The sequence below is a fragment of the Rhagoletis zephyria genome, unplaced genomic scaffold (genome assembly GCF_001687245.7).
Source record: "Rhagoletis zephyria isolate East Lansing unplaced genomic scaffold, Rhagoletis_zephyria_1.1 Rzeph_scaffold_00052, whole genome shotgun sequence".
Lineage (NCBI taxonomy): Eukaryota > Metazoa > Arthropoda > Insecta > Diptera > Tephritidae > Rhagoletis > Rhagoletis zephyria.
The window spans coordinates 529,081-542,446 of NW_016157136.1; the positions used below are offsets into that span (position 1 = coordinate 529,081).

The following is a 13,366-nucleotide window of genomic DNA, read 5'->3' on the forward strand; positions in this document are numbered from 1 at the left end:
AAATGAAAAATTTATTGTGGAAAAGCAACAACAATTTGAAAAAATGGTAGAAGTGATAGCTATTTCGGAAATCACCACATTTCCTCATCAGACTTCTTTCATAAATTTCGTAAGATATTTTATAAATAATAATACAAAGTCTACTGAGAAAATCGTCAAAATCTATGCTGTATAAGCTTTATCTCCTATAGCACTGATTGTTCAGATACCAGTTTTTGCCATATATCTCCTTTATGTAGGAAACTAAACCCAATAAATTGTGTTACCGGTTTACATACCGATCACATAGCAGCGAAAATCACTTAGATTGGTGCCATATAAAGTATATCTTCCATACCTCTGATTGTTTAGATGCGATTTTTTATATAAGTATGTAACTCCTCTTTCGATGTATGCAGATGTATTCAAAAGCAGTAATCCGTCAAAGTGAAATTTGCAGATGTTCATGAAAGGTATGAAGCCTTCGGCATAGCCGAAGACAGCGCTGCTCTTACTTGTTTTAATTTTGTTATGTACTTCCTTTATGTACAATGTGAAGGTCCAATTAAAGATATAAAAAAATACATACAGTGGTCAAAAAATTATAGTATTAACGTATTATATTTGTTGTTATTGAACTTTTGTCACATTTAAAAAAATATATAGTTCGTTCTTTAACAAAACCCGTGGAAATTCATGTTTCCAAATTTGAGCAGTCCACTTGCAACTCGGCCGTGATATCATTGTAGCACAATGCCACTCATATTTGACTTACAAACAAACTACGGGCACGAATTTCAAGATTTCAACCCTGTTTTTATGAAAATTTTTATTTTTATCAGTATTTTTCTTTTAATCAAAATATGTTGAAATAAAAGTGAAACTAAAAAAATTTTGCAGCCCACTTCATGTTTAAGTGTCATCATTTAACAACATTTTACAGTATGTTGTATGTTCACCAATGACTATGCCAGCTTTTACGCCAACAAAACTCAGTTTTCGGGAAGCATTTGGTAGAACCAGAAGGGAAAACTGTATCATGAGCCTCTGAAAAGTGGTCAGGTGGCCAACGAGGCTCTCTACAGACAAAAAGTTATAGTATTGGAGCGTGCAGGCAAATCTACTTTTACTGCAATACATAGCCTAACCAAAGTTATTGAATAGGTATTGCGGTATAAACAGATAGGTTTGTGTGCATTCCTGTACATATCAGGTGCTTTCGACAATACGTGTTTTGCAGCAATATCGACAGCTATGATACGAAAGGATATTCCTGGTCTTTTAACGGATTGGATCATACAGTAGGCAAGCAGTAACTGCCACCCGTGGGGAGTCTTATCGCCTCTACTTTGGACACTGCTTTTTGACGAACTCCTCGAAAAGCTAAATGACAATGGACTCAAGGCATATGGATATGCAGATGACCTAGTCATCTACGTTGTCGACTGGCATGAGGACACAATTTGTTCCAGATTGCAGGCTGCGCTCAGATTAATCTAAGACTGGTATGCTTCAAAGGTATTGTCAATAAACCCGCAGAAGTCCACCGTTGTCCCATTTACCAAAAGAAGGAGAGTCAAATTGACTAAACCCACCTTGGAAGGGACAGAAATTGAGTTCTCAGAAGAGGCGAAGTATCTAGAGTAACTCTGAACAAAAGGCTCAATTGGAACTCAAATCTTCTTAACGTTACCAACAAGGCTACAAGGGCGTTTTGTGCCTGCCAGAGACTCCATGGTACAACTTGGGGTCGGGTACGGTCGTGAAACCTGTTGTCACATATGCGGCACTGGCCTGGTGGCCAAAAGCTTGATCTGTGTGGCCATCACAGGAGCTATGCGCACCTGTCCATCGGATGCCCTCGGTATAGTTACAGGCATTCCTCCTCTATCTATTCTGATAGAAAAGGAGGCCTGGTGGAGCGCCCTACGGCTGCCTAAAGTAATCAGCATGAAGAGTGGGGATCTTTGGGGTCACTTGGAGGTTCTCAAGCCTTTTCTGGATAATCCCGCTATCAAGCTCACAGATATCATGCTACCGAAAATATTCTTTGATAAGCCCTACATGGTAAGAATTCCTGAAAGGGACTGTTATAAATCGCTGATATCTATGATTGACAAAGGGTCCCTAGTATGGTATACCGATGGATCAAAGATGAAAGACGGGAGTACTGGGGCAGGCGTGCTTGGACCAAGGTTCCAGAAAGGCCAGCGAAGGGGCTCATACCCAACCAAATTCCAGGCGGAAGTCTTCGCAATCGAAGTCTGTGTTCGAGAATGTCTTCGGAGAAGGCAAACGGGGCCAGAATAAATATTATGTCGGATAGTCAGACAGCACTAAGGGCCCTAGACTCATTTAGAATGACATCAAGGCTTGTGGACAGTTGTAAAACTCTTCCGAATAGCCCAGGAGCCAACAATAGAGTTACGGTGTGGTGGGTTCCTGTGCATGAAGGGTTTGAAGGCAACGAAAGGGCTGACTATCTCGAAAAACGTGGAGACCAAACGCGAATGAATGGTCCCGAGTCTTTCTGTGGTACATCTAGAGGATACACATGCAGAACTTCTTAGGAGTTGGGAGGAATCTCAGATTGCTTCCCACTGGCTTCAGTCAAAGGGAATGAGACAATCTAAGAAATTCATAACTCCTTCCACGAGGAACTCAGAAAGACTCCGTGAACTCAGCCGGGAAGGGTATTAGGACTCTTACAGGCTACCTGACAGGACACTACAAGTTATGGTACCATCTGAACAAAATGGGGCTTTCTGTAGAGACGGACTGCAGGTTCTGTGGGCTGGCGGAGGAAACCTCAGATCACATTGTGTGTGACTGCCCGCGTATCATGAATAGCAGACTGATGTACCGTGGGGAACGATTGTCTTCTCCACCCAAGATTTGGAACACGGCACCCTCCAATGTGCTAAAATTCTTTCTAAGGTTGGAGTGACTACAATTAAGGTTTAGCACAAATAGATCTTTTAGGTCGCAGCGCGAGTATACCCGACGTACTAATAATAATTGAAGCGTGCGATTATTCAAAAATGGTCGAAATGGCCAATCAGAAATTAGTCATTGATCTTCCACCATGACAATGCTCGGCCGCATGTAGCACAAGCGGTCAAAATTTATCTCGACGATACTGAATACGAAGTCCTAACCTACCCACCTTACAGCCTAGGCCTGCCACCATCCCATTAACATTTTTTCCGGTCGATGTAGAATGCACTTACAAGAGTGCGCTTCTCCAAATACGAGCAGTGTTATTGGTGCGGCATCCATGAATTGCTAGAAAAGTGGGAAAAAGTCGTAGCTAACGATGGGTAAAAAAAATTGCATCAATTTCGTACACCGGTAAATTGGTTGGAACTGGAGTACCTGGCGGCCAAGTTTGCGGGCACTTGTTGCAGGATGCTAAATCAAGCTTCCCCAGTTTAGCTTCGGAGAAAATAACCAGTGCCCTGATAATTTATTATTGTATGGCTGTCACTTGCCAGAGCTTGTCATAGCGGTATCAAGAAAACCCTTGTCAGAAAAAACTTGCCAGCAACAGGACTGGTTACTCCTGGTAAGAGTTTGTAGGATAAAACCAGTCCAGACACTGATAAAAAGTATCTCAGTTAAGAAAATCTCCCCAACACCAAAAGTGATCATCTCAAAGGGAAACTATTATTCTGGAGGCAGTCCAGGCTGTTTACACTTATTTTATCTAGCCAGGACTATAGTGTACTATCATTGCTTATTTACCTGCACAAAAGCCACTGTCGTAGCGCCGGTAGCAATCAACATTGTACTCTGTGAGATGATAAAGTCCATGCGAGGCAAGCAGCCGCTATCATAAGGCCTAACACATTCATCGAAATTCATTTCGTCCATGGAGTATTCTTCACAGCATGATGGTGGCAATTCAATTTTATTCTCCACATTTGTGTCATTTTGTAGTTTCCAGTCTACAGGGCTATTTACACCACAGCAGCCAAGCTGTAGATCAATAAAGTACATAAAACAAGAGCAATTACTATTTATTTTCTAAGCACTATTGTGAATCAAAATTTCTAAATACTTACAGTATACTGCATAAAGTCTACGCCGGCTGCCACGTACACGTTGTCATCATAGGCCTGTATAGACTCGTTCATAGTACGCATCAGCATGCCACGCACCTGAGTTTGCATTACAAAAGCGGCAATGGCTGCGGCTACTTCCAGAATGAAGACCAGGAACAAGCTGAAGCCATACTGTAAGTAAATGAAATGTGAGTTTTTACAATTAATTTACTTATGCTCTTTTTCCGTTGCTTACCAAATTAATCAGCATAACGCTCTCCTTAACCGCGCCATAGGCGCCCAGTGTTGCCACAAACAACAAAATAAAACCGATCGCAATGAGTAACGCTGGCGGAGAGGAGAAGTGATCGTCAATAAATTGACTGAAGTCACCAAAAATGGTTTGGATTGTTGTACCGACCATGATGAGTAAAATGGCTGTGAGCTAGAAATATAGAAGCGATTGAAATGAGCTTAAAGTACGAGTACATGTTTGAACCTGAAAATAAAGTTTTTAATGCTCAGATGCATGATGAGATTTGTGGAGATGATGAGATGTGTGGTTCGAGGATATGGTGAGCTGATATTTTCTTATATATTTAGGGCTAATCTATCCGCAATTTTCACAAAAACTACTTTGTGATGTTAGAACCTTTCTGGGGCTTACCTGTCATCAGAAATGTTAATTCTGACTTTGCAATTTAATAGTGAATTCTTCTGTCTAGTGTTATGCAAGGTCAGCATTAATATCACCGATGACAGTTAAGTCTCAGTTGAATTTTTGATTCAGAACCTCATTTTTGTGAAAAGGGTATTGAATGTATTCTAGGTATAAAAATAACTGGTAGGAGGGTGCCTTCTACGGATATGTTTGACCTTCTGTTCAATCTCAAACATGAAATAGAACAGAAATGAGCTTGTCTCATAACTAAAGCAGGTTGTTGTTAAATCAGGCAAGATAAAACATTTTGACGGTTATGGTTTATTTTCAGACTCTTTACTTGCTTCTGGCAAATTATTTCTTAGTGGGAGTTTTTTCTCAGTGCAGTAAAGCTTCCCTTGTAAAATATCCATACGCTAGAAATGTTTTTTTTTTAAATAAATTTTTGAGGTGTAAACATTTTAGATCTTGGTATTTGTAAAATTTACATTAACACAGTAGGAAATTTTTAGTTGCTTCTTTTGTGTATAAATGAACTAATATTCAGGGTTATTTTAAAACTAGTTCGCGAATAGCTTACGACCATTTCGGGACTCGTTAGGGATAATTTCGGGACCGTTCAGGACTATTTCGGAACTTTTTCTTCTTCTTTATAGGCGCTATAACAGCCTAAGCGATTTTGGCAGCGACCAAAACAGTACGCCAGTCGTTTCTTTTCTGTGCCAACTGGCGCCAATTGGAAACGCCAAATGAAGCCAAGTCCTTTTCCTCTGGGACCTTCCATCGCAGTGGGGGCCCTTCCTCTTCCTCTGTTACCAGCATCGGGACCCGCGTTGTATAATTTCAGAGCAGGAGCGTTTCTGTCCATTCGAACGACATGGCCTAGCCAGCGGAGTCGCTGCATTTTAATTCGCTGCACTATGTCTATATGGTTATAAAGCTCATACAGTTCGTCGTTAAATTGCAAAATGTTCCTCTCGAAAACTCCAAGAGCTGCTTCATCAGATATTTACATTGCCCATGCCTCAAGGTGATACGCAGCACAGCACAGGCATGATGGCCGAATCATAGAATTTGATTCTTGTACTTCTCAATTGCCTACTCAGTCCAAAGTAGCACTTGTTGGCAAGAGTGATTCTCCGTTAGATTTCAAGGCTGACATTATTATTGGCGTTAAGGCTGGTTCCTAAATAAACCAACTTTTTCAAACTTGTAATTGTCAACGGTGACGTCTGTGCCAAGATGCATATGCTATGGGTGTATGTGTGATGTTCGTTCACCACCAGACCCACTCGCATTGCTTCTCTATCTAATTCCGAGAAGGCAGAACAGACGTAGACCTTGGTTTTACCGATGATACCTTGCAAAGTATTGTGCATGAGCGGTTCTATTCAGCGAATCTTATGATCCTCTCCAACCTCAGATTAAAAAAATCACACGAAAGGAAGTCTCACCTTGTCGGAAACCTCGTGTCAAACGGCTCGGAGAGGTCTTTCCCAATTCTGACGGAGCTGGTGGTATTACTCAGCGTTATTTTACACAGCCATATTAGTTTCGCGTGGATACCAAATTCAGACATAAAGACAACTTCTTTTCGTACAGTCGAAAGCGGCTTTGAAGTACAAAAATAGATGGTGAGTGTCGATCCTTTTCTCGCGAGTCTTACACAAGATTTGGCGTTTTGTCATTATCTGGCCTATGGTAGATTTTCCAGGTCTAAATCCACACTGATAAGACCCAATCAGTTCGTTCACAGTGGGCTTCAGTCTCTCACACAATACGCTCGATAAGACCTTGTAACCTATGCTTAGAAGGCTGATAACGCGGTAGTTGTCGCGTATGGCGGGGTCGCCTTTCTTGTGGATTGGGCAGAGCACACTTTTTACTTTCCGAAAATGCTAGATTTTTGTATGAATCCAAAATAGTGTCGGACGGTGTTATATATAGTAGGTACTGCTGCATACAAAAATCAAAAAATCATCGATATCAAATATATTTGGTAGAAAATTTCTATACGTAATACTGAAGATGAAATTTATTTACATAAAGTAATGCAAAAAAGCAAAAACTCTTTAGTAGAAGTAAAATAATTGAAGTTTTAGTGTGCGTTTATTTGGTTGAAATTAAATCAATTTATTTATCTTCAACTTCCAGTTGTTGATATGCAATGGTAGACATGGATATTCATGGGTATATTTGCATTCTACGTAAATATGTATGTGTGCAATAATTTCATCATGTACGCAAAGGTGCCTACAAACATAGCATACATAAAATCCAATTACTGTTATCTTGTTGTTATCTGGCCTACAAATACATACATAAGTATTATTCATTTCAGTTTACTAAAAAATTGTGTGTGCGTAATACATGTTGTCACCGAATGGTGAAAATATGCCAAGTCCATTTTTTTAAATTGTTCAGGAGTAACGAAAAATCGGAAAAAAATCACACACACACCCATCAAAATTCTCTATGAAAAGAAATATTTTTAAAACTTTTTTCTTGAAAAATTTTTCACATACAAATTTTTTGATAAAAAAAAATTAGATGTTGAAAATATGCCATCACAAAAAAAAAAAAATTAAAAAAAAAAATCACAATGGTAGCTTTGGGTATTGCGCAATATTTAAGTGTAGTATTATGGGGTGCACTCTAAAATAATTTGAGCTATGAATATTTTTTACACCGAAGCTGTATAAAATGAACATATTTCCAATTTAAACATTTTTTAATTTTCTTTTTTTATTATTTTGAGCATGCAGTTTTGTAGCCCACTAAATTTTATCAGAATAAAGTGCAAGTTTTAAGCTACTGCAAAATAGCGTTGACTTTTGATATTTTTTATGCTGACGGCTTGTTGCACTTTTTTCTTATGGAAGAAAATGCGTAAAACCGTTTTCAAAGAAAAACAAAATTAATGCCAGGTTTGCAATCGCTTAAAACTTTCACATTATTATACTACAATTTAGTGGACTAAAAAACTGCATACTCAAAACAAAATTTAAAAATTTGGAAATTCGTAATGTACTCATTTCATATTTCATATTTCATCTCATATCATATTTTCATCTCTCTCATATTTTCAAAAACTATTTTTTTTTATCAAAAAATTTGTATGTGAAAAAATTTTCAAGAAAAAAATTTAAAAAAATATTTATTTTCATAGAGAATTTTGATGTGTGTATGTGTGATTTTTTTAATTTTTTTCTATTAAATCGATTTGTTTTTGTTTTTGTGGTGTTAAGTTTTTAAAAATATATTAATCAAGCTCAAATTTCTTATTTAGTTATTATTTATGTTTATTCATCAACCCTAAAAATTTTAAACAATTCAAACACGTGAAGTGTGAACCCCGTCCAGGTTGGTATGGTACGCCCCAGCAACAGCTCTAACGATTTTCCTGAAATTGTGTACACAGATAATGTTTTGGATTTTAGGGTTATCTCCGAGAAGACTCATATAAGGTTGCCACATATTCAAAATTAGTTACAAATTAATTAAAACATCATAATATGGGTACCAAATGGAAGGTATTTTAAAGATCCCTATTTCAGAAATATTTTTAAAAGGATTGCCACCTATTTTGAGTCGCATATTTATTAAATTTTTCTTAGAAAAAAAAAGTAAAATATTACTATTTATGGGTACCAAGAGGAGGTTCTTAAACAATGCTTTCCCTATATACAAAATGTAATCCCTTAGGATAATAGTGTTGTCTGCACAGATTATCAATGGATATCAAATGAAAGGTGTTGTTGAGAATTTTGGCCAGAAAATATTTTCCGTCAGGTTTGCCACGCTTCTATACAATTCAAATTTTTATTTTCTTTATTTCAATCAGCATTTTTTTATGTATACACGGTACATATACGCTCAGGATATGTGCCATTCATTCCAGCGTATTTCGGAATTGGGTTGCCACCTAAATTTTTGGAGTAAGAAATTTACTTAATGGATTTCGAAATCCAATTATTATTTTTATTCCCAAAATATTTTTTGTAAAGATATCCAAATCTTGAAAACTTTGAAAAGTATACGCATTCAGGGCAAAGCTCGGTCCACCTGAGACTATGTATAATTATGAAGAATACTGTGGAAAAATATTCCACATCAATATTTAATTACTTTTAAATAAAATGGCTTTCAAGTTAAGGCGTGCGAGTAAACTGCGTATGGTATACGTTACATAAGCAACAACGCAATGAATCACTTCTTACTAAAATTCTGAAATCAAATTTTCCTAAACCTTCTCATTCCTGCGCCAATAAAAGCTGAGGATGAGGATAGATTTATCGGGCGTGATTTTTGTATGTCGGTTGATCTCATTTGTTAGTTCGTTGGATCTCAAGGGTGAAATTATTGGCGCTGTTAACGCCAAATTTGAAGTACACAATGAATTCCTCACGAAGTGCCATTACTCTGTTAGACGAATTAAATTGGGCCTCCTTCTTCTTCTAGCTCTATAAAATATCACTGCGATGTAGAAAGAAAGCAAAAATCAGAATGAAAATGCATGAATTTGCTCGAAAGTAAGTCAAAACCCCGCACGACTATTTGACGCTTTGTGAAAATATTGTTAATGTTAAATATATGCCAGACTCAAGGCAAACTTAAGGGGCACAATTAGCTGTTCCAACCTTTCACGCAATATTATTATTTAATAGAAGAAGACTTACGCCATGATACTTGGCACAAGCTGCAGGACCTCATTTCTTATGAATTGGGAAAAGCAAACTAAATCTAAACTTCGGGCATGTATTCATCAAAAATTCATAATTATGATTAGAAGCTGTTAAATACCCACCACGCACTCTTCGGCTTTGGAGAGCTCTTCATATACGAGTGAAAGGACATGAGCTATGTCGCTTTACACACTGTAATAGAACGGTCTATTTTTTTATCAAGCGTGCCACCAGTGCTGTTATAACATCAGTACACAGGACCGTGAAGAGGAAATCCTGGGGCGGTACTAAATATGTGCCAGACCTTCCTACGCCACCTAAAGCCTCTTTCGTTTGACATCCATATTATGCTACATATTTAAATTAAATAATTCCCTTAATTCAAGTCGAATTAGATTTTTTTAAATAGGTGGCAACCCTCCTACATGTGGTTTAGAAAAAAGCCTGTTCAAAAGCATTTGTAATACATAATCAATTTAATTTAGTTTAATTTAATTTTTAAAAGGTGGCAACCATATTCGTATTTTAAAATAGATGCATATGTACATAAGAAAATTAGGGTGCATCACTCTCTATTTCGCAGAAATATTTATATTTACGTTAGCTAGACCGATTTGTAAATTACCTCCCAAAATAGATTTTTTTTATAAATAAAATTAAGTTTTAAAAATAGTTTTTTCAAAAAATTGCCCTAAAAATTCTGCGTAAAAATGAGACACCCTAATGTACATATAATTTTTTTTGTTTTATTTTAACGGTAATAAATTTGGGATTTTTGTAAGGTTGAGTGAAAATATTGGGTTATAAGTTATTTATGTACGAGCATATATACATACATATGTACATATGTCTGTGTGTATGTCACAGAGAGCAGCTAATGCAGACCCATAATTGAAAATGCGTACGTAAGCAAACTACAAGACGCGAGACTATGTATATTCAGTTCAGTTGAAAGTTGTACTACAAATTGCTATCAGTAAGTCAACAAAAATTCTATGAGTAAGTATGCACATATACATAGGCAAGGACAAGCTTTAATGGGCTGATCAACGATGTGCATATACATATGTGTGTATGAATGCGAGTGTGTGTGTGAAATTTCATAAGTAATTAGGATCGATAAAGATAGACCGTAAAAATAATCAATAATTTCGCAAAATTTTGAAAATTTATGACCCTATGTACATATCCATATTGGCCATGAGAATGTGAGAGAGAGAGGGCCTTTTTGGTAGATGAAAGATGAAAATATACCGAAAAATTATAAATTATTTTATTTTATTCATTTGACCAACTTACCGCAAACATGAAGCTGACAATGATCAGCATAAATTTTGCGCAACGCATACTTGAATTCAATTGATCGCGCGCCATTTTGTTTTATGTATCTTATAAAATAACAGTACAGCGATTTTTCTACTTCAAACGTTTTTAGGACCGCTCGCGTGCCCGCTTATTTGCTGTGCTGAAAAAGGAATTATAATTTTATTTTCAACACTTCATATGCGAGTATTGTACATAGTATAACTTTGTTTTTGTTACACTATTTGTCTTGTATTTATTATTGTTGTTGTGCACGTTGCCAAAGCATTTGTTTTGTTGTGGCCATTACCGTTTCGTTGTGACAGTTGAGAATAATTCTATTTGTTAATCTTTTTTTTTTCTCAAGTCCACACCGTTTCAAAGTCGCTTCAATACTGAATTGAAAAAGCTGCTTTGAGCAGTGGCGCAAGCGGCGGCGGAGAGACTATATTACCGACATATGTATGCATATGTATGCATATGTATACATGATTGCTTGTGTAGTATGCATACGGTGCGGCAAAAAGTCCGACGAAAGCACAACACTTCCTTCTCGCAGCGCAGCGCGACGTGGTATCTACAGTCCTGCCCTTCCACCGCTGCCCACCTTCAATTGCGTTTTTACTCTACTTACCTTAGCACACACATATGTACATGTATATACCCATCAGGGAAAGCTACTAGTTGTGAACTAGAATTCTACCAGTTTGCGTTTCAGCCCAACTATGTAGTTCACGTTCTATCTTCACTAGTAGAAATACTAGTAGCATCATACCAGTTGATGAGATTAGGGTTGCTAGATTTTTTATGCGCGAAATCAGTACATTAGACTTTTTCATGCTAAAAAAATCAGTTCTTTTCAGTACATTTTTATTCAAAGCAAAATAATGAATATAAGTACAGTGAAACCCGCTTAAGTATCTAAAACATGTCAACTATAATTAAATTATTTTCTTCTTATTTTTTACAGTTCCAACGTTATGTAAAAACCTTAAGAAAATACTAAAGTATTTTGTTTGAATATAAAATTCAGTACAAATCAGTACAAATATTGAAAAAAAAATTAGCGTACTGATTGAAGAAATGAATAAAATCAGTACAAGAGTTGAAAAATCAGTACTGTACTGATAAAATCAGTACGTCTGGCAACCGTAGATGAGATAGTCTGTCAAGTCATTTCCCGTGAAGAGCATAAGCATGCCTTTTTGCTCGCGGCTCTCCAACAGTCGCAATGGTCGCCAGAGCAAAGCGCTCGTGAGGTATGCCTGAGGTCCCAAATTCAAGTCCTGACGCAGGGAAATTTTTTTATTTTATTTTTTTTTTTAACTATTTATTTTTTTTTATTTAAGGGTTTTTGTTATAATTTTTCAATTTCGTTAATTTTTTTTTTTTAATTTTATAAATTTTTTTTTATGGCTCAAGCATTTCTTCCCATATGCATGTTTTCTCTGCAATGCAATTAGAGTTTCAAATTTGTTATTTATATTTGATTTAAATTGAAATAGTTATTTTTACTTACATTGACTTAACTTTAAAAATTTTAACCACCTCCAAGCGGCCTCGAACCTGCGAACTGAGGACCAGCAATTAATTTCGTTTTATTTTTGGCTTTGGCAATTCAATGCTTAAGTTTTTCGAAATTGTCGAACTGGGAGGCACATACTAATTAATGAACTAGTATTTTTTCTAACTGATTTGTCTTTTCACTGCAGGGTTTATACATATTTACATACACAAATACTTACGCAGAAAATTTATAATCAGTTTTTCTAACTTAGTTGTTGCTGTTTTTTTATTATGGCGCAATTCGGTTTTATTGTAGTGGTGTCTACTTTTGTTGTAGTTTCAGTTAGGCTAGTCATTTAGCGTCTTATCAGTTTGCTCTGTGTTTTTAGCTGATAATTTTTCCACCTAACTTATATGTATATATGTATGTATGCACATTAGGATGGTCCGAAAATACATGGGAAAATGAACTTTTTCGAATAGCCCGCATTTAATGCGACTTTAATAAAGAATGTATATGAAATGAAAGTTTTCGCTCAATATATAAAGGTTTACCGGTAACTCAAACATAATGCATAGACCAAATGTATTTTTGTATGGAAGAAACAAACAGCATTGAAAAAGATCTATAAACCCACGCCAATTTTTTGGGACTAGATACCTGCATATTTGTATACTAAAATTTAATGAGAAACAATCATAATCATAATTTTTCTACAAATTATGAATAAAAAATTATAAATTTTGATGAAAATTTGATAATTTTTTTAAGTCTTGTAATAAGTTTGAAAATTTAATTTGAATGGTGTTTGATAGAATATGAACTATATGTTCGTGAAAAATTAAGGAAAAAAAAATTGTATGAAAAACATTTCCGAATCACTGTACAAATAATTATTTTTTGAAATGTGCCGCTCAACTCTTTCGATATAGAAATTTTACAAAAAAATATATTTTCCCCGTATGAAGTATTTGTACATGCCCCCACAAACCATTTTTTCAGAGTATACTGAACTGAAGGGAAATTTTAAAAAATTCGTAAAGATTTCGTCCGATTTTTTGCCGAATTTTCTAAATTAAATAAACTGTGCACAGTTCGATTTTTTATGAAATTTCGAAAGAAAATCGATAAAACAATGAAAATAATGCTGCTACATATATGAAGAATTCCAGCAGGATTTTTTCAAAAT

At 36.1% G+C, this 13,366-nt stretch overlaps 1 protein-coding gene across 2 annotated transcripts; it reads right to left on the bottom strand.

Annotated features, from left to right (window-relative positions):
• Positions 1-3,693: 3,693 nt before the first annotated feature.
• On the bottom strand, positions 3,694-11,191 carry Tsp29Fb (Tetraspanin 29Fb). 2 transcript variants are annotated; one of them, XM_017623646.1, is made up of 5 exons: positions 10,981-11,191; positions 10,668-10,833; positions 4,279-4,467; positions 4,044-4,214; positions 3,694-3,957 (listed from the first exon to the last, which is right to left on the bottom strand). In XM_017623646.1, exons 2-5 carry the CDS (start codon positions 10,740-10,742, stop codon positions 3,709-3,711), a joined length of 684 nt encoding a protein of 227 aa, XP_017479135.1. In that variant the 5' UTR covers positions 10,743-10,833; positions 10,981-11,191; the 3' UTR covers positions 3,694-3,708. The 2 variants fall into 2 exon arrangements, with proteins under 2 accessions (XP_017479135.1, XP_017479143.1); XM_017623654.1 differs by having other exon boundaries at positions 10,668-10,828; positions 10,981-11,063.
• Between the last annotated feature and the right edge of the window lie 2,175 nt (positions 11,192-13,366).